Source organism: Nannospalax galili, unplaced genomic scaffold (assembly GCF_000622305.1).
Source record: "Nannospalax galili isolate Female #2095 unplaced genomic scaffold, S.galili_v1.0 scaffold139, whole genome shotgun sequence".
NCBI classification, from domain to species: domain Eukaryota; kingdom Metazoa; phylum Chordata; class Mammalia; order Rodentia; family Spalacidae; genus Nannospalax; species Nannospalax galili.
Window position 1 is genome coordinate 3,722,469 of NW_008345884.1, and position 27,957 is coordinate 3,750,425.

At 36.7% G+C, this 27,957-nt stretch overlaps 1 protein-coding gene, 1 non-coding gene and 1 pseudogene across 5 annotated transcripts in view; 1 reads left to right on the plus strand and 2 right to left on the minus strand.

The window, feature by feature from the left end:
• Positions 1-27,957, minus strand: part of Rictor (RPTOR independent companion of MTOR complex 2) — a 151,650-nt gene that overhangs the window by 22,006 nt on the left and 101,687 nt on the right. For 2 of the 4 annotated variants that reach the window (XM_029567781.1, XM_008842089.3), the window contains exons 11-32: positions 23,727-23,809; positions 22,890-22,977; positions 21,944-22,034; positions 21,767-21,833; positions 21,529-21,609; positions 19,298-19,398; positions 17,430-17,595; positions 16,532-16,633; positions 16,359-16,405; positions 14,986-15,121; positions 14,430-14,629; positions 13,949-14,075; positions 12,622-12,786; positions 12,378-12,454; positions 11,920-11,998; positions 6,675-6,784; positions 6,035-6,122; positions 4,262-4,354; positions 3,772-3,878; positions 2,783-3,012; positions 390-1,398; positions 37-108 (exon numbers count right to left, since the gene is read on the minus strand). In XM_029567781.1, the coding sequence (XP_029423641.1) occupies positions 37-108; positions 390-1,398; positions 2,783-3,012; positions 3,772-3,878; positions 4,262-4,354; positions 6,035-6,122; positions 6,675-6,784; positions 11,920-11,998; positions 12,378-12,454; positions 12,622-12,786; positions 13,949-14,075; positions 14,430-14,629; positions 14,986-15,121; positions 16,359-16,405; positions 16,532-16,633; positions 17,430-17,595; positions 19,298-19,398; positions 21,529-21,609; positions 21,767-21,833; positions 21,944-22,034; positions 22,890-22,977; positions 23,727-23,809 (3,319 nt within the window). The remainder of the gene's footprint in view (positions 1-36; positions 109-389; positions 1,399-2,782; positions 3,013-3,771; positions 3,879-4,261; positions 4,355-6,034; positions 6,123-6,674; positions 6,785-11,919; positions 11,999-12,377; positions 12,455-12,621; positions 12,787-13,948; positions 14,076-14,429; positions 14,630-14,985; positions 15,122-16,358; positions 16,406-16,531; positions 16,634-17,429; positions 17,596-19,297; positions 19,399-21,528; positions 21,610-21,766; positions 21,834-21,943; positions 22,035-22,889; positions 22,978-23,726; positions 23,810-27,957) is intronic. The other 2 variants (XM_029567780.1, XM_008842090.3) reach the window with 2 other exon arrangements.
• Positions 13,666-13,828, minus strand: LOC115071888. The gene has a single exon (XR_003850947.1). It is a non-coding gene; the product is annotated as a U1 spliceosomal RNA (small nuclear RNA).
• On the plus strand, positions 24,089-25,788 carry LOC108491287 (annotated as a pseudogene).

Consider the following 27,957-nt stretch of genomic DNA (forward strand, 5'->3'; position numbering starts at 1 on the left):
TAAGAGGTCAACTTTTGGAGCTTTAAATTGACCTACCTGAAAAGGTTGTTTGTTATTGTAGGTCTTAAGCTCCTGATTCCCCCGACATGCTTCTTTTTAAAATCGATCCTTGCAGAAGCGAGAAATAAAAAAAAGCTCGTGACTTGTGTATCTTTGCAAAGCATATGTTTATTTTAAGGGCCTAATGGAGTTTTATTTCTCCCCACCCCCCTCGCAGCTGCAAGAATCCATTTCAAATCATATCGGGTAACAAGGAGCTCATAGCCTACAGATGGTAAATAGGTGAGTTCTGAGGGTTGGCTTATGTGATGTTCAATCTAACTAACGTTTTATATTTCAATCTTAAAATTCAACCATGTACATTCATTTTTGAGTATGTATTTGCTCACCTGCTTGGTGTTAATCTGGACTCAAAACTGTTGGCCTTCATGGTGATGGTATCAGTAAACAGCACATCTTTTGCTGGAGATGCCAAAGCTTCAGAGTGAGACAAGGATGGGTGCATTCTTTGCTGCTGTAATCTCTTCAATGTCGCGTAGCCAAAGGCATCTCTAGAACTTGTGTAACTGAAGTTACAATCAGCTAGACTTTTTATTGTAGCAATGGAGGGTGCTTTAAGGGACTGCGCTCTTCTAGGAAGTGTATGTGAGGAACCTGGTGGTACCAGGGACACTGAGTTTGATTTGGAGAGGGACAGATGGTTAGACTGTGGTGTCAGATAGTGGCTTGTCTTAACAGTTTTGGTACTTACCACAGTACTCATACTCCCACAGTCTGTATCCATAGTTGTAGCATCTACACCTACTGTCTCTCGTGAGGGGCTTGAGCTCATTGAACTTATGCCACTTGTTGTAGTGTCTGTATTAAAACTCTGGCTGCGGATCTTCATATGTGAGCTTGTTGAGCTTTCTACAACTAATCTTTCTCGGCTTGTGTTTTCTTTGTGATTCTCTGTACAAAAACTCTTGGTAAATTTTAAGTCATTCTCTCCAATACTTGGTGTACTACCAGTATCTTCTAGGTGCTTATTCCCAACAAATGAAGTTTCTAATTGCAATGTTTTCTGTGCCGCAGAGATGGGTGTGAAGTCATCACTATGATTAAAGTCAACACTGGGCTCTGTGAGGGTTCTGATTCGCCGGTTACTTGTCTTATTTTCAGACGATAGTTTTCCTCCTTTTGGATCACTGCTACTACGGTGTTTTTTATTAGGCAAAGTAAGTGAATTTAAGATACGATTCTTCACAAGTTTACTAGAAGCAAAAAAAGGAAATGAATTTTTATCCTTTATTGGTCCAGGTCGGTCATAAAACGCTGGCTCGGCATCTTCATTGATGTCAAGGAAAAATGTGCTTGTAGAGCTGCTGCCAAACCTGTCATCCTCCAGTACGAACATGCCTACAATGCAAATGTCAATTGGTTAAAGCACAGGAAAATGAAACATTCATCATAATGCTTAGAGATACCACATCTTGTAAGTAGTCATCTGGAGGAAAATCAAAAAATAAAGAGCCAGTTAAAAAAATGTTCCCTAGAAAGTTAAAGTTTGGATGAGAGTAAAATTTAAGATTATATTATTATGAGGATCTCCAGTTACTTTTTTAAAGACAGGGTTTCACTCTACAGCTTAGATTGACCTCAAGTTCACTATGTAGCTCAGAACAGTCTCAAACTTTTGACAACCCTCAGGCCTCCAAGTGCTGGGATTACACAGGTACATATCACCCCCTATCACCACACCCAGCTAACATGAAGTTTTTTCCCTCCTTCCCATCTTCCTTCCTTTTTGTGGTCCTGGAGATATTTTGTACATGCCAGGCAAATACTTTACCATTAAGCCATGTCCCCAACATGTGCTCTTTCATGTTGTCTTTTTTTTGCTTTCCTACTGATATCGAGGACTGAACACAGGGCCTCTCACAGTTGCCTAGGCTGGCCTTGAACTCATTCTGTAGCCTTGGCAGGCTTCCTGTCTCAGCATCCTGAGTAGCTGGTAGAACTACAGGCCTGTGCCATCAGGCCTAGCTTGTTGTATCTTCTTTTTTTTTAAAAAAAATTTTATTTATTTTTATTTTATGTATGAATGTTTTGCCTGCATGTATGTAAGAACAACTAGCAGCACTTAGCACAGGTCTTGAAACCACATGCTGTTTTACATATAATTTATTTCTGACATTCTATCTTTTAACAATTCCACTATTTTATACAAAATAGGCAAGTGTTCTACTACTGCCAACATGTGTGGCCCCTCCACTATTTCAACATTTAATGAAGACATGAATCTCTTGGCAGATTCTAGTTCGATAATCTATAATATGAAAAAAAAGAAAAAAATAAGCAAATGAAGGAATATTAAAAACTTCTATCTCTGACCAAACAATTTCTAACAACTGTTTAAAATGCCAAAGAAGAGAACAATTTAGGCTGGTGGCAATAATCACTGTTGTAAAGGGTATGCAGTCTCCAAGAGAGTATTACTGTCAAATAATTATCTTTGAATGTAACTTGGAGTTACTTATGGTGGTACATGCCTGAATCCCAGCACTCAGGAGATGAAGGCAGGAAGGTTCTGAGTTCAAGGTCATCTCTGGTTATATTGCAAGCTCAAGGCCAGCGGAGGCTGCACAAGATGCTATCTCCCCAATCCTCCCATGCCCTGCCCCCCAAAAAATTGGAATAGAAAAATATAAACCCAGAATATAATAAATACACTCAAGCTTTGAATTCAAAAATTAAAATGTCAATATGAATTAATTTTATGTGAACCTCTCACAATACTCACTTGATGGGGCAGACTCACTTTCACTATTATGTCTAGAGCTGGTTGACTCCGAGTTCAAACTGAGGGTGCTTGGAACAGATGAGAGTTCATTACAAAGCTGTTCCACATCATCTGGAACAACTGGCCACAGATGCTTCCGACTATGTCGCACAGCATCCCAATTATGACATTTTAGAATATCACATCCTTGCTTGGTTTTAGCTATGAGTCCAAGGACATATACACAGGTCCTGAATGTAAAAAATGTAGCAAGAGTTTAGAATTCCAAAATGAGATTTCCTGAATAGTCATAAAATTACACGTCATATGAACATCTAAATTTTCCTTAAAATACATTAAAAATCACTTAGTTTGTGGGAAACAATGTATTTAAACTAGTTAGGGATAAATTAACAACAATTAGAAATCATGCAAATATCCCTGATAAGAATAACTGAAACAAAAGTAGTTTAGTAGGATATTAGTAAAATATCTTTAACTTCTTTAGTATAAACTTGGAATATATGCTATTGAATTATAGGACCATTTCAACCATGCTAAATTTTTCTTATTACTATTAAACAATATTATAATGAAATGATATTCAGCAGAGTTTATTGAATAAATAAATTTTAAAAATATGACATCATTAGGATTTACAGTGAATCAACAATAATGGATCACAAAGTATTTTTGCCTTACATATATTTGTGAATAAGGATATATTCATTCAAGGGGCTGGAGAGATGGCTCAGTGGTTAAAAACACTGACTGTTCTTGTAGAAGACCTGGGTTTGAATCCCAGCACCCACATGGCAGCTAACAATTGTTCATAGCTCCAGATCCAGGTGATCCGACAGCCTCTTGCGTCCTCCACGGGTATTTCACAACATGGGTGCACTTACCTACATGCAGGCATAACACTCATATACATAAAATAAAAATAATAAATAAAACATTTAGAAAAAAGAATATATTCATTCAAAAGATTTCCCAAGTACATAACATACCCTCTGATGGAAAGAACTTCACACTGTTTTGCAAGTTTTAGTATGTCTGGAATCACATTTTCTTCCTGTAGCAAGTTGAGACCCCAATTTGATGAGCCAATATTTCCCTGTCAAAACACACCAAATATATTTATAAGACTAATATTTTGAAAAGCTACCAAGAAACAAATTTAAATTCATCTATCAGAGAAGGGGAAAAAGAAATCCATGCAAAAAAGGCATCAAATAAAGGATGCAAGGGAGGAGGTAAGCTAATACTCTATTTGTTTTGGCAAGAAAACAAAAGGCATAAAAATAATAATCTCTTCAGCATAAAAATAATCTTAAAATTGGCAGGAACAATCGTGGTCTTTGAATATTAATCTAAGAACAAGTCTGAGGTAAAATAATTTTAATTTATTTAGTATTAATGGGGAAATTCTAAAAACAAAACAAAAAGCCCTCTAAGCATTGCAAAAATGTTACAGAAATGTTAATTAACATAACAAACCAAGGCCCAAAGAGAAGCTTTCAGTTTTTTAATTTCTTCCCATTTATCCAAGTCTGGTGTACGAACATTGTGACAGAGTTCTGTGATAATATTCTGGAGAAAGAAAGAAGTACGGTGTAAGTAACAAAGCACCACACTTTTAAAGCACTTCCTTATACTTTATCACTAAGCCAATTGAAGGTTTGCTTTTAGTAATTTTCTCGTATTTAAAACTAAAGAAATTTTATATAAACTTTTAAGGAGGCCACATGAGTGTATAGGTTCTGAGTTCATATTCTAGACTTGTCACTAATTGGCATCAGGCTCAGTTTAACTTTCTAGAGAAAGGAAGAAAGACACTTAAAGTTTTTTAGCATATAAAATTTTTGATTTTTCAACAAATCATAAAGAACTTAGGCCTCTGCTGATGCTAACTATACAACAAATCAGCCATTCAAAAGTTACTTAACTTCCTCATGCCTTGATCTCCTAATTCCTAAGGGATAGTAACACTTGTCTTACAAGGGTTTGTTATTTAATGAATATTTTACATACAAAGTTGCTTAGTTAACAAAGTACTTGGCACCTAGTATTATAAGTTATAATTATTTCTTTTTATTATTTCTTTTTACATTTTATTAATTCACTAGAGATAGTTTGCCTCTTTAACCATGTGGCTCCTGGGGCTCAAACTCAGATCATCAGGCTTGGGAATAGGTACCTTACTTGCTCAGCAATTTCTCTGGCCATTATTTCTTTTAATTAGAAATTATCATTTCCTCTAAAATTAATGGTCAGATTTTAACCGTACTATATAGGTTAGAATACCAAGCAATTAATTTAAATTTTTATTGAATGTATATTCTAATATTAATATAAAGATACTTCCCCAAAAGTCCTTATAGATATAATATAAAAATAGATAAAACTGTGGAGTATATGTCTGTCAACTTTGGGCTTCTGAGATGAATGCTGACACAAAAAACTAGCCAGGCTAGGTGGCATATGCCCATTAAACCTAGTACTCAGGAGACTGAATGAGTAAGCAGGAAGATTGTGAGTCTGAGGCATTATGGTGAGACTCTGCCTCAGAAAAAGCGGGGCACAGGTTGACACTAAATTCATAGATTAGTACTGCTCTCATTCTCTTTTTCTCTCTCCTCTCTCTCTCTCTCTCTCTCTCTCTCTCTCACACACACACACACACACACAATTATTTCTGAAACTATTTACTTCTTGAGTAAAAGAAAGATTACATTTATTGAAAGCACCTAGTTGCAAGAAATATTCAGAGCCATAAAAGCACCACACATACTATATTCAAAAGATCAACTGCTTCCCTGAGCCTGCTAGATCTGTGAAATACAAGAGAATAGGGGAGATGCTGCCAAAAGCAGCTTTCAGTTTGTTGCTCATTGAGGATACTAGAACCTTCATTGGGTTCATTTTAATTTAAAAGGAAAGAGAACTTGATTTTTCAGTACGTAAGTAGATTTTAATTTCTCCAACAAACTATGAAAGAAAGAACTCAAGACTTTTGCTGAGTTGCTTACTTTATGTAACAATTTAGCTATTCAAAAGGCAACAGAAAAGTCAGGGAAATGAATGCAAGCCAGTAACACTCTAAGGATTATAATAATAGAATGCTTAAGTCAACTATAAGATAGAGGACTTTAAAAGTAATTATACCACTGACTTTATGACTTCTGAGAAATCTTTGCAAAGATAATATTTTAGCAACATTAAGATTTTCTTTTTATTCTTTTGATTTAAAAGAAGAAAATTATGTTTTACCTGTACTTCCAATAAATGGCAGCCTGTTTTATGGTGTACCAGTTGTCCATAAAGGTGCACAGGCAAATAGACATGAGGTCGTTGTAATCTGATACGATAAAGATGATTGAAATAGTTACTGGTATACTTAAACATGGGAATTACATAAATAACTATTAATGTACTCAATTCAATACATAAAATTGGATATATTTCCCAAAAAATAAAACCACTGAAGTAGGAAAGGAGTATTTCTCTGAAAAAAAAATTTTTTTTCAGGTCTCAAAGTACTGAAGTGTTAAGGAAGTTGAGGCTAGAAAAGTAAATTGGATTGAGAACATGGAGTATATCTGAATGGTGTAATGGGAAGCATATTTAACCAGTGAAAATTTGGAGCAATCGATGCTATGCATAGATTTTTCCCCCCCTGCATCCATATACAGGAGTCCTCAAAAAACTTTTTAAAATGACCTATTAAAAGTCGGCTTTGGGGTGGGAATGGTGATGTGTGCCTTTAATACCAGTGCCAGGGAGGCAGAGGCAGTAGGATCTCTGTGAGGTCAGTGTCAGCCTGGTCTACATAGTGAGCTCCAGGTCCGCTGGGGTTTTAAATTTGGTATTTGAGAGGCAGTAAAAAGTGGACCCCCTGATTGAACTATACCTTTGGTTACTCCGACGAACATAGTTATCACCATCAATAGGCTTCCGATAAGTAGTGAGTGCTTCATTAAGTTGTTCCTCAATCAAGTCAACATACTTTGAATTATATTCCTAGAAGATAACATTGTTTTAATTCCATACGGCATCATGATGACCTTCGATAAACTTTTGACAGATATTTAGCAAATCTTACAAGCATAAATATGAGAAAAATAAAAGAAGTATGTTTAAAATGTATTGAAGAAGGTAAAGCATGAGTATTGTGAAAGCAAATGTCCTAGCACATCTACAAAGTTCTGCTTATCTTTATCCTCTTCTCAATTAGCATTTTGAGGTAAATAAGTGAGGAAATATTTTTTATCATATTTGAAATCTCTTTTCCATTAAAAAGTTGCCTTTGTAACTTTAAACTCTGAAAATATTCACAAGAAATTTAAAAAAGGTAATTAATGGAATTTTTATCATATAATTTCAACACTTTTCAAAATACTTTCTCCTACCGATTTAAATCAGGTCAAACAGTAAAAATTATTTCCTACAAACACTTGAAAAAAATTCTAATTCACTGTTTAAGCAGAGTTCAATTTTTTTTTTTTTTTAAATTACAGAAGTTCTCTACTTCAAATTGTAAGCAGAAACTGGTAAAACATCTTTGGAAGGCAACTTGGCAGCATCTATTAGAAATTAAATTCCAGTATACTCTTTGCCTTAAGAATAATATTTTTAAAGTTTTAATCTAATTTATATCTTTGCAGAACCATAAAAATATTTTTATGTGTATTCTATATAGAAGAAGATCTAGCAAATACCATTTAAAAAATAAAAGTTGGGCACAATGTAAATGCTCATTAATACAGGATAGATAATGTTATACAGTCATTTAAAAGAATGAAATAGAGGTCAGTGAGATGGCTCAGTGAGTACATGCACTTGCCAATAACCCTGACAACCTGGAGCTCAATCGCTAGGGCCTACATGGTAGGAGGTAACTGGTTCCTGCAAGTTGTTCTCTGACCTCCACACATGTGCCATACATAGTATATGCAAAGCACACACAAATGTTAAAAAAAAGAATGAGGTCAATCTGAATATACTGCTCTGAAAAGCTCTCTAAGACAAATGAGTAAAGAATTGAGTTTTATTTACATGTGCAAATTGAATCCATTTGTGATTTTAAATATTTTTAAAAATATTTTATCATTTTTATGTGTATATGTGCATTGCCTGCATGTAGGTAAGTGCATCCGTGTCGTGCAATGACTGTGGAGGACAGAAGAGGCTGTTGGATCCCCTGGAACTGGAGTTACAGACAGTTGTTAGCTGCCATGTGGGTGCTGGGATTTGAACCAAGGTCTCCTGCAGAAACAGCCAATGTCTTAACCGCCGAGCCATCTCTCCAGTCCTGATTTTAAATATTTTAAAAATTATTTTTATTTTATGCATGAGTATACTGCCTACATGTAAGTGTACCCATGTTGTGCAATGCCCATAGAGGTCAGAAGAGGGTGTTGGATTCCCTGGAACTGAAGTTAGGGATGACTGTTAGCCACCATGTGTGTGTTGGGAACCAAACCCGGTTCTCTGAAAGAGCGGCCAGTACTCTTAATCACTGAGTCGTTTAAATTTCTCTAGCCCCCAATTTATATTTTTAAATGAGAATACACACACACACACACACACACACACACACAGATGTAGACAACATGTATGTGCAGGAGAAAGGACTTGATAACGGCATCTTCAGAAAAGGCAGAATAAAGGAGCAAAAAACTTATTTTTCATTTTAAAGTACTTGGATGTCCTACTTATGCCCACTAAAAGTCTTCCCAGTTCTTCAGGTTTTATATTTATTGTAACAGTAATGAGGTTTCAACAAACCATTATCATTATGCTGTCCTCTGTAATAAATATTTCCAATCTCATTAAGGCAACTATTTGAACTTTTTCATAGACTATTATCCATGTGGTATACTTGGTAAATCTCTAATATTTGGAAAATACTAGCAAAAGTCAGTAGCCTGGTTTATAGCTATAAAATGGGTTGGGTTTGCAATACAGGTTATCTTCAGGATTTTGTCCAAAAAGATGGACCTGGAAGGGCAAGGAGACACTCTCCTCTATACCAGTTATGGCCCTCTAGAGACCACGAGGTGATTTAAACAGGCAGTCGGACAAAGAAACCACCGGCCTTGTCTAGGATCTGTAAATGAGAGATCATGAAGCAGCCCCAAGAAAAGATTCAATCGTGGGTATTGGCACACTCAAGAGTCAATAAGCCCATATAATTGGACCAAGTGTGAAAATCTGTTCATGACCCCTTCTTCCTCCTGCCCCAAACCTGGAGAGGCATACAATTTTGTCTAAAGAGGAAGAAAATGAGAAAAAACGGTGATGGAATGAACCAAATCCTTTCTTCACTGCCCTTTTCTAAGTCTACAACCAGGCCTGTGCTGGGTGAGAGAAGTACAAAACTGAATGAGTAACATTTTAATAGCATGCTGGGATGGACGTTTTATAACCTTAAAAAGCAAGTAAGCTGTTAGCTAGTGGACAAGGAAAGCTGTCAGATCCACCTAACATCTCATCCAGAAGAAAGAAATGCTCAGGTAAAGGAGGGGAACGTGGTGAGAAAAGAACTTTATGTCCTGAATCCAAGCTGTCAAAAACCATGAGAGTCAAAATACCAGAGAAATACAAAGCAATTATAAAAAAATGAAATGCTTTCCAAAACAACACAATTGCAATAGTCATGAATTAGAAGAGAGTTGATGACACACATGAAAGTTAATAACCACTAGCCATAATAATTATGTGAAAAATTATCTACAAGGTTTTGAGTCATAAAGAACTGGTCTATGTATTTATTATTCATGACTCTCTTCTCAGAAACCACAGTTTATGAGAGGCAGGTAAACTTTCTTCTACAAAAGGCCCAGAGAATAAATATTTTGGTTCCGTAGGGCATACATGTCAGCACTCCTTAACTCTGCATTACAGAAAAAGCAGTCACAATTAACGAAAATGCGTAACTGTGTTGCAACAAACTTTGAGAACAGATCAACTATAGATGTCATATATTTTTTACCTCACAAAATACTATTTGTTTGTGTGGCCATGCTTAGGTTACACAAAAATAGCTAAAAAAATTAAAGTAAAATAAGGCTGGGCATGTTGTCTTGTAACTGAAATCCCAGCATTCAGGAGGCGGAGGACAGAGCTGCTGGGCAGCTTACATAGTAAGTTCTGCTACATAGGAAGACCTTGTCTCAAAAATTAATAAAATTTAAACAGTTTTCCAACTTTGAAGTAAACAGTAGAAAGCATGTTGGGCTCAGAAAGAACTTGGCAAGTGCCTTTGCTCTGCTGGTTTCAAGCTCTGTGATCTAAGATAATTTGTTTATTTCAGCCTCAATATTGTCATTCACAAATTGGAAATAATATATTTCATAGTATTACTGTGAAGATTAAGTGAAATAATACTTGAAAAGCACAAAATTCGAAGGCAAGCACTCAACAAATTCCTTTTCCTTTGTTTACAAACTACTGCTAATGCTCTTATCAAAGTCTAGAAGATAATCTTTTGATGATCAAACTTCCATTTCTACACAGCAACCTGCCATGTTTCCAAAGCACAGTTGCGGTTTGCAGTAATTCTCCCAGTGTATACAGCCTGTAAATCCTTTCAGTCTAGCTTCAATTTACCATTCCTGCCTCATTTTGCAGTTTTCTACTCATTCTACCACTAACTACACAGGCATCTGGCTTTCTTCACAAATCTATTAGGTTATAGATTTATTCTGTTCCCTCTTCCGTCTTACAATCTATTTCCTTACTTATTCCTCAAGACCATTTTGAATACCACGTTCCCCGGGCGGCCTATGCAACATTTCCTTTGCTAATCCTTGAGTAGAACCAGGAATTTGTGTTATCTTTTTCTTTTTTTCTTTAAATTTTATTTATTACTTTTATTTTATGTATATGCGTGTATTGCTTGCATGTAGGTAAGTGGACCCGTGTCATGCAATGCCTGCGGAGGTCAGAAGATGCTGTCTGATCCCCTGGGATTGGAATTATGGACAGCTGTTAGCTGCCATGTGTGTGCTGGGATTCGAACCCAGGTCTTCTGCAAGAACAACCAGTGTTCTTAACCGCTGAACCATCTCTCCAGCCCCAAATTTGTGTTATCTTACATAGTTACATATGCTTGTTGAGAACACTCATATTTTATACCTATGTCAAAGCACTTAGATTTGTTATCTTCTTAATAGTATAATTAACATAATATAGCAATCAATTTTACGAATTTTTAGTTTAGTTATAGTCTATGTAAGAAATCAATGATCACATCTTTTGTTCTCAGTTTCCAAATTATCAATTATTAGAAGACTTTATGTCTAAAATTTTGTGCTTTAAAGTTTCAGCACAATTAATAAATAAGAATTTCCTCAGAGATATGGGTCAGTCAGTAGTCAATATATATTGGTAGAGATCATTTTGACCATGATTTCTAAGATGCTCTGCCAATTTATAATGCTTCAAACAAAATAAGGAAGTCATAGGGATAAACCAGTTAGAGCAAAGCTAGAATGTCTAATATTTTCAAACTACTCCCTTCCTAGGGTTTCCTAACTATGCCAGCAAGAAGGTTGCTCTTAGATTTATTAAAGTTAAAAACAACTGTGACAGACTGCAGTCAGTGCAGCTGAAATGCACTTGCCACCGAGCCTGACAACCTAAGTTAGAGCCTCCCAACTTACATGGTGGAAGGAAAAAACCAACTCAAGCAAGCTGTCCTTTGACCTTCACACATGTCATGGCACACATGACCACATATGTAACACATACAAAATAAACAAATATAATGAAAAGCAAAAAAAAAAAAAAAAAAATCCTACAGTCCAGAAGTAGATAAACTCATTTATCAATGCCTTTTTAAGTGACTTTTGTTGTTGTTGTTTTTGAGACAGGGTCTTATGCAGCAGACTGGCCTCACATTTCTGATACTCTTGCCCTGACCTCTCCGACCTCTCAAGTGTTATGCTACCACATCTGGTGCTAGGGACTGAACCCAGGGCTCTGTGCATTCTAAAAAAGTGCTCTGTCAACGGAACTGCATTCCCATCCCTAAATTCATTAGTTTTAAAACACTGGTGACATGAAAAAAAGTATCCTCTAAATTGAGAAATGTAGTTATCTATTTCCTAAGACAAAACCAACAAATTATATCTTCTTTAATAAGAAGTTACCTTGTGCCATTTTTCCAATTGTTTTGCAACATAACCTCTTTCATTCAAGTAGGAAAATCCTTTTGGAATGGAGAGAAATCTATAAATTAAAACAAGCCATAGTTTTAACATTGAGTTCAACAGAAAATATTTAAAGATCTAAAATAACTCAAAGAATGTGCTTAAGAAGCTAACAGAGCTGGTACTATTTCCCTGTCTAAAATAAAAGGTAAAATATAATTTATTAAAATTTCAATTTTAGATAAATTTTCATAATCTTTACAAAAAGAATGAACCTGGTTACAATACTTAGTGAAAACCATGATAGAAAGAAAGATTAAACAAACACAAACTACTGAAAAACAGTAACAGCTTCAATATTGAAAGACTGTGAAAATTCTAAAATAGGTAAGATTAAGTTGAGTATTTCCCAGTCAGATTTTTAATATACAGGACCAGAGAAAACACAACAAAATTACCTCAGGAGAAGAAGCAAGCCCTTGTCTCCAAGGTGGGATAAAGCTGGCTTCATCTGAATGAGAGCATGGAGATTCGCCTAAAGAGATGATCATCATATTAGCAACTATGCAATGACAGTACATTCTTCTTTCCAAAATGGTTATCCACAGTAGGCTTTCTTAATAGTCACTTAAAATGCAATGTTTTAATAAAAATTCCATTTAAATATTTCATTATAATAAGAACAACAAAACCAAACCTCACCTTGTCCTCACAAGCTTCATCAAGGATATCAAGAGCTTCAGAAGAAATTGTTTTGTTTTTATCATGTAACTGAGTTACTAGTAACTCAATTCCCCAATTGTTGAAGAATTCAACATTAGCTCTCAACAAAACCCTTAAATGTTTTGTTGCATACAGTCTGCAGGCCTATAAGGAAAAATGCATACATTACAAAAATTCATCATAGCCTATTTATTCTGTTTAGAAAAAGCTCTGCTACCTGAAAGAGACAGAAGGACTGACATGGATGGTCCAGTTAGTTAGTTCATTCTTGATATAAATATTCCCAGACAAACAGCCTGATCTTTTAAATAAAAAAAAGGCTCCATAAGGAGTTCCTCAGAGAGTCTAAATTTTATTATTTTTTAATTATTTTTTTATAAAGCTCTATTTTTACATATGACTGTTTTGTTTGCATGTATGTATGTCTGCTGAGGCAGAAGAGAGCATCAGGTCCCTTGGAAATGGAGTTACAGATGGTTGTGAATCTCTGTGGTTGCTGGAAACTGAGCCTGGTTCCTCTGAAAGAGCAGCCAGTGCTCTTAACCACTGACCCATCTCTCCAGCCCCTAATATTTAAAAATTTTGGGGCTGGAGAGATGGCTCAGCGGTTAAGAGCACTGGCTGCTCTTGCAGAGGACACGGGTTCAGTTCCCAGCACACACATGGCAGCTAACAACTGTCTGTAACTCCAGTTCCAGGGGATCCGAAACCTTCTGACCTCCACAGGCATTGCATGATACACACATGTAGGTAATATATACATAAAATAAAAATAATAAATAAAATATTTTTAAAAAATTTAATTATGTATATAAGTATGGGTTTATGCATGTGAGTACAGTGTCCACAGAGGCCTGAGGGTCAGATCCCTCTGGTATCCTGAGAAATGGCCTCACAGGCAGTTGTGAGCTGCTGATGTGGGTGCTGGGATCCAAACCTGAGTCCTTCGGAAGAGCAGTGACGAGTCTTAACCTCTAAGCCATCTCTCCAGCCGAGACTAAAAGAATTTTTTTAATGTTTATTAAGGGGACTGTGCCAATACAGTTCCCAACTATCACAAATTAGATGACTGAGTTTCTTGTGTTTGAGAAATCACAAGGGATAGCACTTCTAGAGTATAATGGATAAACCTCTCCCTGGAAAAACCATCTTTTGGATTATAGTATCTCTTCTACCATGTAAGGATAGAGATAAAATTTTAAGGTAAACTCAATTTCTATTCCATATTTTTAAGAGTTTATTTAGCCTAAAGTGCTAGAATTAATTGGTTATGAAAATACAGTTTTACTGCCTATAATATACTCACATCAGTAGCTGCAGTCAGGATTTTTGAAAGAATGACTCTAGCTAATCCATCTCTGCTATAGTCTAAGCTAGAAACAGTAAGTTTTAGCAAATGATCTTGGTTTTTCAAGGAGCAAAGATTAAGGAGACTAAAAAAAAAAACAAAAAAAAGAGGGTTATTAGAAATTACTATAATGATTAATTCAATAAATGTTTTTTCAGTTTTACTGAGAAATGACTGACATAATATTCAAGATATACAACTTGGTTAGACTATATCCCTGTCAGATGATAAGATTCTAACACATCCATTACCATGTATGATTACTAATTTGTGTAGAGGGGTATGTTAAAACAATTCAACAAGTATTTTTAAAAGCCTATATAAATATGAACACTCTGAAAGAAAAGCATTTACCAAAACCTAAAAAGCATATTGTATATCTGACCATATTAAAAATAAAGTACAGATTTACATTGCAACAAAATTTGAGAATGCTCACCATTGAAATACACTGCATTTTTCTAGCATTTTGACTCCATGGGGATGACAAGAAAGTGTTCCAATAAATAAGAAGTAGTGTTGACTAAGGGTAGTCAATAAACCATTATTCTGAAGACTTCTCTCAGGTTTCATTCCAGAAGAGGCATTAAGCCACTGAACAATATCTTTCACTAGATCTTCTAAGTATCCCTGTCCATCCTGTAAGTAGAAAAGTCAACCTCCATCAGCCACAAAAATGTAATGCTGAAAAGTTCCTCATAACAGATACAGACCAACAAGTAGCCGTGATTTATAATCCCTTTCAATACAATGTTATCTGGAGAAGACCTTATTTCCATTTTCTCATCTTGTTTGAGAGTACACCAGGTCATCTAGAGGCAGATAATTTCCCCAAGTCTCACAACTAGGTTGGGACTAAGGATTCAAATCTGAGCTTATATTTCAAATACAACTTATATCAACTAGGAATTAAAGGTAAACTGGAGGGCGGTAACAGAGGAAGAAGGGTCAAATTCAACAAAAAAAATTTGCTTGAAAATACTGGGAGGGCTTACCTCTTCGGACTCCAGGAGAAATTCTGTAAACTGGCAACCAACAACAGTGAGCTGCTTAGATTTAGCAAAATCAAGATCTAGACTCGCATATAGTTTACTGCTTGGCTTGTAGAAATAAAGAAGTCTTCGCACAAACCTAAGATAAAAATAAAATTAGTAAAAATAATAAGTAAGTCAAAGACTATTGGCCTTCAGGTTATGAAATTTACTAAGCACTTGAGCACATTTCATCAATATTTAAAAAACATATCACTGCAAAAATATTTTTGCAGAATAAGAATTTTACAGTGAGATAATTAAAAGAAATACAACAGAGGGGAAAATGCAGATGTGGTTGGGCATGATGGCACACAATGACAACCCTCAGCACTGAGGAGGTAGAGTGGCAGGAATATTAGTTCAAAACTAGCTTGGGCTACATCATGAGTTTCCAGGCAGCCTGGGCTTCACAGAAAGACCTTGCATCAAAAAAACAAAGATAACAACCATCTGACCCCAACAACAATAAAACTAAACAAAAACAGAGATAACATATCTAGAATATAAGGGTGAATAAATATAAGGAAGCCTGAATTTAGATAACTGAATTTATGAACATAAATTTTACTATTTCAATAACTCTTAAAATTCAGAGAGGTAGCAAGTATAAGGAGTTAAGAAAATAATAAGATATCATTTTTAGTTTTCAAAGAGTATGATGAGAGCAGTATGCTTCTCCATTTCATTATAACTGATAATGACCTGTGTACTTCTCAAAACTTAATACAGACATTAAATTACATATCACGAAATAATACAATGAAAGAAATGTTAATGATATGGACTTCTCTAACATACTTAAGGCCCCGTTATCCAAAGAGATCAGTAACTATAGCGGGTTAGTCAAAACTCAGGAGTGAAAAATACACAAGTATAATAGAGAACAGCAAAGAAACTCCAAGTGTTCTATATGCCACCAACATTAGCATGCCTTGTAGACATGTGGTAACAGACAAGGTTAAGACAAAGAATGGATAACTCTTGAAAGATGGGGTTGAGTGTAAGTTGCATAATAAAAACATTCAGTCTTCTTATTGTCATCCTCATGTTAGAGTTAAGATCACTACCTAGTTAATATTACCCTAATTTAAGTAACTTATCGTAATTATTTTGGCAGATCAAAGCTACAAGCAGTATATAAATTACGAGAAAAAATTAGCTGATGTACTGTGATTATAAGACTACAATTAAAAATGTATGCATCTATTAAACACTAATTATTAAAATGTCTGGACAAATGTATCTTTTTAAAACTTATTTTTTAGCAGGTATTAAACATAATATAATACAAACTTAAGTTCTTCAAGTTTAAATGCACAATAGTTTTTACATACCTGTGCAACTGTTCATCTTTATAGTTTCTTAGATTTACATTTGGCCACTAGAAAAACATAATATGTTATATTATACACATGTATATTTGTCAACTCCTAAGCACCTAAGTGTAATAAATTCTAGTAAGAAAATGAAGACAACCAAGCAATCTCCATGAAGTATTTTGTCATACCTTAAGAATGGTCCCTATGAGATTCCAGTTCCATTCAAGATTCTCTTTATGTTGAAGGACTTGGCTATCCCTAAGGTTTATTAAAAGAGCCTCCTCTGTATCCTGAAATCACCAAATAGTAAGAAGGACAATTAGTCTTCATACCAGAAAACTATATTTGAATTTTAAAAATGAAAAGAAAGATGTTGTTTATGAACAGATCATCAATGATAAGCAATAATTTTCTTTTTAAGTAATAAATATCTAGCTCTAAAGGCTGAGGAGACAGCTCATTCGGTAAACTGCTAATTTTGCATGTAAGAGGACCCGAGTTTGATCCCTAGAACCCACACATGCTGAGAATGGTGGCACACACTTGCTAGGTGGACCAATGGGGCTCACTGGCCACTTAACCAGCCTACTTGGTGAGTTAAAGAGACAAGTAAAAGCTCCAGTCTCAAAAAAATAAAAGGGAAAGCTGGACATGGTGGGGCATGCCTTTAATCCCAGCACTTGGGAGGCAGAAGCAGGAAGATCTCTGAAATCGAGGCCAGGCTGGTCTACATAGTGAGTTCCAGGCCAGCTGGTAATATAGGGAGACTGTCTCAAAAACACCAAAATAAAAATAAATAAATGCATAAATAAATAAAATAAAAGGGAGATGGTGCCTTAGGAACAGTATGAATTTATCCTCTGGCCTCCACATACGTGAGCTCACCACACACATGCACTCACATGTGCACACACATTACAACCTCACAAACCCAGCTCTCAGCTGTCTAGTCATGGTAAAGCTAGTATTTTGAAAATCCATATGCATGATTAAAAGTGAAAAATTCAGACAAGTACATGTATACTAAAATCCAACTGTTAGAAATTAGGAAAGTATAAATTAAAAATCTTCATTTCATGTCAGTACCTTAAGAATAAATATATCTTTCTGAACTCGAAGATACTGATCCCGTTTCTGGTGTGTTGCAACTGCTTTCTGAATGATGTGATCTAAATGAAGGCTATAAGGCTTAGGTCCTCGTTTCTTCATTTCATGGAAGCGTTTCAAGCAGTTCAGTGCTGCACTGGCTCGCCTAATGAGGGAGAAAAAAAAATCAACACTGCAGCAAGACTAGCATAACTTTAAAATGATGGCTGCTATGTTATTTAAGCTTACATAAATTCAAGGATAGAGATTACCAAGAAAGGTGAACTATTTAGTCAAACATGGAAGCACAATAACAAAGATCAACAATACTGCTGATTTACATGAAGAAACCTGAATAATTTGGATTTAAACACACACAGACTTCTGAAGTGGTGGTCCCTTTTTGTGTATTAGTTTTAAGAATTCCTTATACCGGTCTGGAGAGATGGTTTAGTGGGTGATGTGCTTGTTTTACAATCATGAAGGGGATCTGAATTCAGATTCCCAGCACATACTTAAAAGACTGGTACTGTGGTGTGCAACTCTAACTCCAGTGGTGAGGGCAGAGACAAGTGGATCCTGGGAGCTCACAGGCTGGCCAGCCAGCTTAGCTTGAAAGGTGAGCACCAAGTTCAATGAGAGGCCCTGTCTCAGAAAATAAGGTGGAAATCAACACAGGAAGACACTGGATGTCAACCTCTGGCTTCCAAACACACATGCCAAGAACATTCCCCATCCCCTATCACACGCACACAAATACATACACACACACACACACACACACACACACACCATGGATGCATGTACACACACGTGCACACACAAATACACACATTTCCTTATATAAGGTTAAGAAAACTAGTTTTCTAGGTTTAAAGCTTTGTTTTTCACGTTTTTATTTTACTTGAAACTGATTTTTGTTTATATGAAATTGCACTGCTCACCCATATAATCAATGCTACTAGTATCCACTGAACATTATTTTCTGCATTCATCTATAATTTTAAAAAATATTTAATTCCTTCTTTGTAGTATATAAAAGAGAAGTTTTCAATGATTTGGCAGCAATTAAGTCTCAACTTCAGAACTTCTGGTAAGCAAAATTTAACAATTTTGGATGAGGTCAGATTGGAAAGTTCTTAATCTGTCAGTAAAGACAGTTTAAGCAGCTAAAGAAAAAGAGTACTACTATCACTGCTACTTCAAACACAAACTTCAATTCCTCATGATCCCTGAAATTTGCAACTACGACCATAATTTTTACAGAGCACACACTTTCCAGGTTTTCAGAAAGCATACTTTGCCACCATGAAACTACTCACTTAAAAGCTGAAAGGGACATTATGATGTAAGCCTCAAGTCAGAATGCCCTGTTTGACAATACAACTCATCTACAACGTAACAGTAGTGCTACTGACAAAATTAAAATGAACAACTGTTTTTGTAGTAAAGCCCATATGTACACTTTCGTATTACTAAAGCTATTTAAACTTTTGAAGAATATATAATTTAGCAACAAATGTTTATAGTTCCAAATAATTATTGAACTGCATTCTACAACATATGGTGGTCTACATACATCATTTTTTCAAATTATAATACCCAAAACCAAACAAATTAAAAAAATCATCTTAGGCATGCGGTAAAGCCTGTCTTTGTCCAGAAACATCAAAAAGAAAAGGTCAATTTATCACTTATAAATATTTTGAGAAGTACAACCTTTCTTGTTTATGTGAGGCTTCCAAAGGAATTTTCAAGCGAAACTTATCTATACTATTTTTTCCCCTCCAATTCTGAAAGAAGAGAAGGTTATCTAGGAGAATATGTAATATATCAAGTGCACATTTTGCTGAAGCTTTAATACTTACAGTCTCTTTTCCTTGGGGATATCAAAGGAGGCGGCCATATTCATTAGAGTTGGCAAGCAGTGCAAATGATGGCTGTGTGAATGAGGAAGAATTGTGTTTGCCTAAAATGAAACAATGTCTCATGAGTTTATATATTGACATACTAGACCTAAATCAAGGCTATTAAAAACTCAAGGTTTTTCACTAAATTAACTCATTTCTTCCAATACATATTAGTTATAATTTTAAGTTTCATTTACTTTCAATAAGAATGACAGGCTAGAACCTGTAAGGAGACTCAGCAGGTAAGGGTACTTGCAGCCAAGCAAGTATACATACACACACAAAATTATTTTTAAAATGCAAAAAATGGTTTTAAAAAATGTAAAAAATGGTTTTAAAATATGATATAAACATTAATAAAGCAACTCATTTTCAAATATCCTTTATTATTAAATTATGAATTTAAATAGTACTGAAACTCATTCTTAAATGACCTGAAAAGATTATAGCAAAATATTATTCTTAAAAATGGTAGCTCTGCAGAATCAAAACTACCTTCTTAGTACAGATTAGTCTCATACAGACAGAAGAATCTTTAAATAAGAAACACTGTCTCCTGGTTGCTTAGCAAAATTTCACCACTCAACTGGTAAGTGAACTGATTAAATGTAAAAGAGAGAAGACATGTGAATAATAAGTAATGAACTAATACTGCTATTCTTAAATTTAGCTAGATTTTATATTTAATATGATTCATAGAATTATGGGTTTGAAGAAAGGGAAAGATTAAATTTACATAAAATATTCCTTCATATAAAAGAAATTGATATTAACATACCTATAGAAAATGGTATCTGAAGAACTAAAATACAGATAAACTGACCTGAGAGTCTTCAGTACTATTTAGTTCTGTTCTAGATAGGCTACACAAGAACAGAGCAAGTGGCTAAATAACTCAATGATAAAAAGACAGGTTACACTATAATGTTCAATTCTCTCCCTGGCATATACAGCCTAGCTGCTATGTGGGGGTAAAAGACATGGAGAAAGGGAGGAAAGGAGGAAAAAAACATACTTAAAGAAAAACAACTCTGCCAATATAAACAATTCATAATACAATACTAAGAGATTTGCTATAGTAACACTTCTACCTAAAGAAGTTTTGAGTGGTTCCTTTTATTTAGTATTTTATCAACTACTAGTGACCTAAAAATATAAATGTTATCATACAGAATTCCCTCCTTACTTAATTTACTAAGAGTACAGAATGGACAAATTACTTTTATAGACAGTTTCCAAAAGTCACTAATGTCATAAAATCATGGTGTTTTCACAAGTCTCCTCAATGAGGCTCATTCTCTGAAATCTAAAATTGTCAGTTTATGGAACTCACTGACATTCAGAAAAGACAATTATACTTAGAATTTTTGTACTAATCTTTCTAAAGATCAAGAAGTCACTACAATGTGTGGATTACATTTCTAGCAGACTAAAGCAATATATATTTTTTTTTATTTCAACTTCTTGCTTTCTTTAGTAGGAGGTCTTTCTGAGAGCAATCAAGATTTAAAGAACCAAAATATCTACATCAAAATTAAGTTAAAAATTAATATTCAGGGGGCTAGAGAGATGGCTCAGCAGTTAAGAACACTGGTTGTTCTTGCAGAAGACCCAGGTTTGAATCCCAGCACCTACATGGCAGCTAACAACTGTCCATAATTTCAGTTCCAGGGGATCCAACGGTCTCTTCTGTTCTCTGCGGGCATTGCACGATACAGGTGCACTTACCTACATGCAGGCAATACACTCATACACATAAAATAAAAATAGATATTTTAAAAATTAATATTCAGTATTTTGTATTTTCTATATTTGTTATATTTACAAAAACCAGCTGATATGGATATGTATCATCTATCAGAAGGAGGTACCAAAGGCTTTTGTAATACAAAGATAAACATTCATAAAAATGAAAGTTTATGAGTTAAGGTAACACTATTCAAATAATCTGTTTCAGCAATTAAAATGCTAAAAATTAGCCGGGTGTGGTGGCGCACGCCTTTAATCCCAGCACTTGGGAGGCAGAGGCAGGCAGATCTCTGTGAGTTCAAGGCCAGCGTGGTCTACATAGTGAGTCCCAGGACAGCTGGGGCTACAGGGAGACCCTGTCTCAAAAAGAACAAAAAATAAATTAATTAATAAAATAAAATAAAATGCTAAAAATAAAATATATGTAATACTTCACTTACCATATGTAAAAGCTCTCCTAGAAGGATGGTAGCTCTAACAGAGATATGGTCATCACTATTCGTTATCACTTCAACCAACCCCTACAAAGTAAAAAGGAAACACTGTTGCAAAACAGTGTGTATATATACCTATAAAGTATGCATATGCATATTTACACATGTTGCATCTACATATTGGATCTGCAAAGAATTTTGTTAAAAAGACAATATAAAATAAAATAAGGCTTATGAATCTTACCTCCAAAAGTCCATTACGGATGAATGCAGAGAGTATTAGTGCCAAGTAATTGTCCATGAGATCTGGCCTGGAAGCAAACATAATCAAAACAATCTAAATATGATTCACATAGTCCACAGACTTACATAAAAGCAGCAATGGTAATAAATTGAAGCCATTTTTGTATTTAAATTCTACCTGGATCTGGCACGATGGGGAAGAATTGTTTTTGCTTCAGCTGCTACAAAGCCATCTGAAAGCCTCCAACTGTCTTGGAACCTTCCTGGATCTAAGAGTTAAAATTAGGTAGTTAAACGATTATGCAACACTGAAACAGATGAGTGTGGAACTATCAGTTATCCAGAAAATCAAAGCAATCTTTGGTTAAAAAACAAACAATAATATACTTGGGGGAGGGTGACAGAGATACTGCTATGAGTAGCAAGGGTGTGGACACCCTGGGTCTACCAGGGGATACCTATAATGCTACTGCATGCTGAGGGATGTGCATGTCTACACCTACAGTATAGGGTGGGGTGGGGAAAAGACAGATCTCCAGAGGAGGAGATGAAACAGTGAGCTTTTGGTTCAGTGAAAGACCATGTCTCAAGGCAATAAGGTGGACAAAGACAGAGGAAGACACCCAATGGCCTGCTCTAGACTCTACATGCGCCTGCACATGCGAACATACTGCATACTCACATGCAACACACACACACACACACACACACACACACAAATGCATGCACATGCTTACGTGTGCCCTATAAAAACTATACAAACAACTCTCTTCATTTTGGGACTTACGTATCTCATAAGTAAAGTGAGAAGAAGACAGTCCCAATACTATTATACTAAGAAATGAAAATGGGGGACTGGAGAGATGGCTCAGTGGGTTCAAATCCCTGTACCCACTGGTGGGTAACAACCATCCGTTACTCCAGTTCCAGGGTACAGGATGCCCTCTCCTGCCCTTTACAAACATTGTATGACATGGGTGAACTTACATACATGCAGGCAATACACTCATACACATAAAATAAAAATAATAATTACAATAAGCAGCAGATACAAATGCACTTCAGGGGAACTGGAAAGATGACTCAGTGGCTAAGCACACAGGCAAATGCACTTCAGTACTTACCTACACTGAGCAGTGCCTCTATGAACTCCTCTGTCACAACAGGTAGAGGAAGACGAAATATATCATAAAGCACTTCAAGCAGACCTCGCTAAAACAGCAAATACAGTTCACTTACTTTTATGGAATAAATCTTTAAAGACTTTTTAAAGGCCATATTCATAGTCTAACAAAATTAATAAAAGTATAACTCATTGTATCCTATATAACAGAAGGGATAATTACTGAGAATTACATACAAAACTTAATTGAAGAAATCTTTCATTATTCCCATTGTGCAAACTTGGAAACAGATTTGAGTTTTTTCCACCCACAAGGACAGAAGGCAGCTGATAAGCTGGGGTGTGGCTCTGTGGTAGACTACTTGTCTAGCTTAGTGAGGTCCTAGCGCTCAAACCCTAGCACCCTAAGAAAGGAAATAAAGTTTTTGTTACCTGCTCAGAGGTCTTTTTCCATGTATTTTAACTATACCTCCAGTTTCCATAATCAAAATGCTTTTTCTTTCACACCTGGTTAATATTTCCTTCCTCCCACCCCTCCCCTCTTCCCCCTTCCTCTCCTCTCCTCTTCTCTCTCTCTCTCTCTCTCTCTCTCTCTCTCTCTCTCTCTCTCTCTCCCTCTTTCTTTCTTTCTTTCTTTCTTTCTTTCTTTCTTTCTTTCTTTCTTTCTTTCTTTCTTTCTTTCTTGAGACAGGCTGTCTGTTCAGAAAGTCTTTCTGCAGCAAGCACAAATTGTGACCCCAGGTATTGCTGAGCCATCTCCTCAGCTCCCAAAGTAACTTTTTAAACAATTCTCTGTTAAAGGGCCAGAAATATAAGAATTATAGTAAGTTTGACCTACCCTTATTTCCATATTTGGTATGCAGAGTACTCCAATTAGAGACTGGATTCCAGCATTTCCAGGTTTACATAAGTTAATAATACCTAAGGAGGAGAAAAGTTCCAAAAAGACTTCAACTACAAAATAAATTCTATAGTAATGTTTCATAAAATATAATCTGTCATGTTTTCCAAGCTAAATTATACTATTTGGTCATCATAACTGATAGAGGTAAATCACACTTCAAGTACTCTCAATACTTCCTTACTAATTAATTAGAAATTCCCGTTCATTTCATCACCTGAATTTCTTCTACCATCGCTGTTTCAAATCTAGAAGCTGGGGAACACCAGGTGGTGATACATGAATGCTTCTGTGGGACTATGCACATGAGAGGGAACAGACAAAGGTCAGATACTAATACTCCCTAGACTCAAGTGAAAAACAATGTGACTTATAAGAATTTAGTTCTAAAATCCACTGACTGCACAAATAAGTAACAGATCTCAAAATTTATGGATCAAAATGTTTAAGTTATAGAACTGAGTCAAACAACTTTCAATATACTAAAATCATGTCCCAAGAGATATATAAGTGGCAGTTGCTGGCTGGATGAGAGGCGGGCCTGCTGGGAAGGCCACGTGCCCAGGGGAGGGGTGGTAGCAGGGTGGGCAGCACTGGGCCAGGATAACCCGGGGTCACAATTTGTGCTTGCTACAGAAAGGCTTTCTGAACAGACAGCTGCCCTGGGAACAGCTGGATGAAGCACAGCCCCAGTTGCAGAGAGGAAACTGGGAAGCAGGGCCATGGAGAACAACACCAGGGCCAGTGGAGTGCCTACACTTGGCCTTGAAGAAGAACCACAGTCCCTTTAGGAGAAGGCTCAGTTAGCTCCCTGGGTTCCAGCAATTCCCCAGGAGGGGAGTACCAGGGACTGGGAGAAGGCAGCTGTACTTCTCTCAGCCAGATCACAGAAAAGGAAAGGTCAAGTAAAGGAAGGAGGCTATGGTACAGTCTGCAAGAAAGAATAAGGCAGGGCCTGGTAGCCATCAAGGATGTGTCACTGTGCCTCTCTCAGGAGGAGTGGCAGAGCCTGGACCCCTCTCAGACAGACTTTTATGGAGACTATGTCATGCAGGAAGTATTGGGATAGTAGTCTCTCTGAGGTTTCCAATTCCTAACCTGGGTATGCTTTCTCAGCTAGAAAGAGAGGAACAATGGGTCTCTGACCGCCCCCTTCCCAGCACTTAGAAGAGAGGGACATTCTGAGGGTCACATATGCAGGAGATGTAAGTTAACAATGAGGGAGATACCCCTGAACTAGAAGCAGAACCTCCTAGAATGTTATCCACTATCTGAAGATAATGTCCTCTGGGACCCAAGGTAGAGTGAGCACTGGGAGGGCATGCCTAGGAGCTCCCAAGGAGCGCTTCTAGGCCCAACTTTTCTTCAGGAAGATAGAGTCTCTTAAGATCCCACATATGCCCTCAGTGTGGGAAACAGTCTGTGTGGAGTTCCCACTTTGCCAGGCATCAGCAAATACACTGGAGAGAGGCCCTACAGCTGCCTCAAGTGTGAGAAAAGCTTTGGGTGAAGACATCACTTGATCAGACACCAGAAAACCCATTTACATGGCATGTAAGTAGGTGTTCTGAGTGTGGCCAGAATTTTCAGTGCAACTCCTATATGGCCAACTACCAGAGGGTACGTGCAGAAGGCAAGTCCTGCAAGGGCCAAAGGGTTGGAGAGAGTGCCCTGGGTCTGGAAGGGGCAGTGTACCCCACCAGTGCCAAAGTGCCATGTGTGCACTGAATGCGGGTAGAGCTTTGGCTGAAGGCACCATCTAGTAAGACACGAGGGAGTTCTTCCACTGCCCTCATTGCAAGAGAGCTTTGGCTGCAAATGCCACCTGGACAGGCACTTGCAGACCCACCAGGGACAAAGTCCTGGGGCAGCTGGGACAGAGGGACATCTCTCATTTGCAATCGTTTCTGCTGTAGTTGTGGTCAAGTCTATCTGCGGTGCTACTAGTACCCACTGCCAGAGCTGCCTCTCTCCTGCACCCCAGTGGCAAGAATTCTGAGCCTTGATCCTACCCCTAGAGAGCTGGTGGTCCAGTCCTGGTCAGAGCATTTCTCACCAGTTCTGTGAGACAACACATGAATACAGTTCTTTGGGAAAAACTGCTTACTATGTGGGTGGCTGTTTGGACTGAGCCCATTCTCAAGGGTACAGTGGAACCAGCAGTTACAGCTGAGGTCCATTCTCATTGGTCAGCATCTGGGCCATACTGATTTCTAAATATTTTGTGTATCATCCTTGTCAACTAATTGAGAGAGAGAGAAAATGAAAAGGGCATTTTAATATATTAAAGGCTCTGAGAACTTCTTTAGTTAATTGTCAAGTGTCTATTAATCCAGTATTTCCAAAATTTATTTGATCTCAGTATCCTATTTCATATCACACAAAACTGGTGACTCCATGAAATAGAGTCTGGTGGACACCAGGTTAAAAGGCAATGAGGAAACAGGAAAGAGACAGTGATCAAGCACCCAGAGTCCCCATTTTTAACTATATGAAAGCAATGGGGCAGGGCAGATGGTCCTGTGTGGGCCTGTCACCCTTCCCCCATTGTTGCACATAGGTCTATACCTCTCACTCCTACCTGCTGAAAAATGTGAAGAGTGACCTTTCATTACCTAGTCTTCTCCATCCTGCACATAAATATCCAGCTAAGAGATTAGGTTACAAAGCTAAAAGAGAGACCTTACACCCCCCCAAGCAATCCAGGCCCACACAGAAGAAAAAACTATTCCCTCAAACAGACCCTTCTCTTGGCCGTGTTTTTATGTGTCTGTGTGTATATATGCGCAGAGTATTTGAAAGAAGCATACTCAGTGCAAACCACATAAGCTGGGATTTCTAGGAACTGTGTTCTGGGGATAAAGGTAGTAGGGGTTGTATATGTCTTTATGTTTGTTTTGTTTCAAGATAAATAATTCTGAGTGATAAAGGGAGCCCTGTGAAATGGCTGAGTGATCTGTTAAGTTGTATACAACGTTGTCCTTGGTATAACTGAAATGAAGACAGTTGTAGATTTGTATGTCTGGGTCTGAATCTCTGTGGTGCAAATAATTTTTATCTGAGAGACAAAGAAGTTCAATATTTCTTGTTGATTTCAAGGAAGGTGCACACATATTTGTGCCCGGTAAGGAGTTCTGTCTTGTCTTGTTTTAAGTGCTGGAAAGTTAGGGCAGGAATTGCAGTGCTTGCGTTTGACTTTGATAGCCTCATCAACAGGGAAAAGTCATACTTGAGCATCTTATTCTCCCAGAAACAAAATTTAATGGAAAAGGCTGTGGCTTAGCTTTTCAGCTGATGCAGGGTAATGAGTTTTCTGATTGATTTTCCTCCCAACTTTGAGAAGCTGTTCACACAGACTCTTTTGACTCTAAGGTTATCCTCAATGGGGTTCATATATGAACGCTAGCATCTGTTGGTTCATAAATTGGTCACTGTTTCTCTTTTTGGTGACTGTGTTAATGCCAATCTTCTAACTTAAAAGTTATCTTTTACTTAGGATTAGTTTTGAGTTAGGGAAGAAAAGAATCAAAAAACATAAAAGTGGGTTGTTTTCTCTTCAGTGTTTACATTTTGGTTTTTCCCTAATGCATTTCTCAAAACACAATTGGATGAATTAGAGAAGCAGGAGGAAATGATTTGCAGAAATCTAGTTAATGACTTATCTGCTTGGGAAAAACTGGATGAATCAAAACTCTTCAGACTCTGGGCCCAAGAGGAATTAAAATTGAGGTCATTTTGCCGACTGGGCATCTTGACCTTGCGCAGCTCAATTCCTGTCTCCTACTATTGTAAACACCTTCCTTGGCCTGGAGTGCCACCCTTTGCAAGCAAGCCTTATCTAGGGAGAGTGCCATCTTAGGATCAGTGTTAGGGAGTAAGAAAATCTTAGGTTTCAGTGTTAAAACTGGATCGCGCCGGTTCTTTTACCTCCCTATTTTAATTCAAATATTTAAAGCAAATCAGTTCTTTCTATAGAACCTGCTAATGGAACATGCTTTGGATTACAAACCTGTGTGAGAAAATGACAGAAACCAGAAATCTGCTTTTCAGAAAAATAGATATTTAAAATTCACTTGTTCTACATATACATGAAGTAGGCTCAGAGTCTGTCCATGAGCTCTCTAAACTGCTGTAAAAGAAAAGGATTTATCCTGACTCATTACTCATT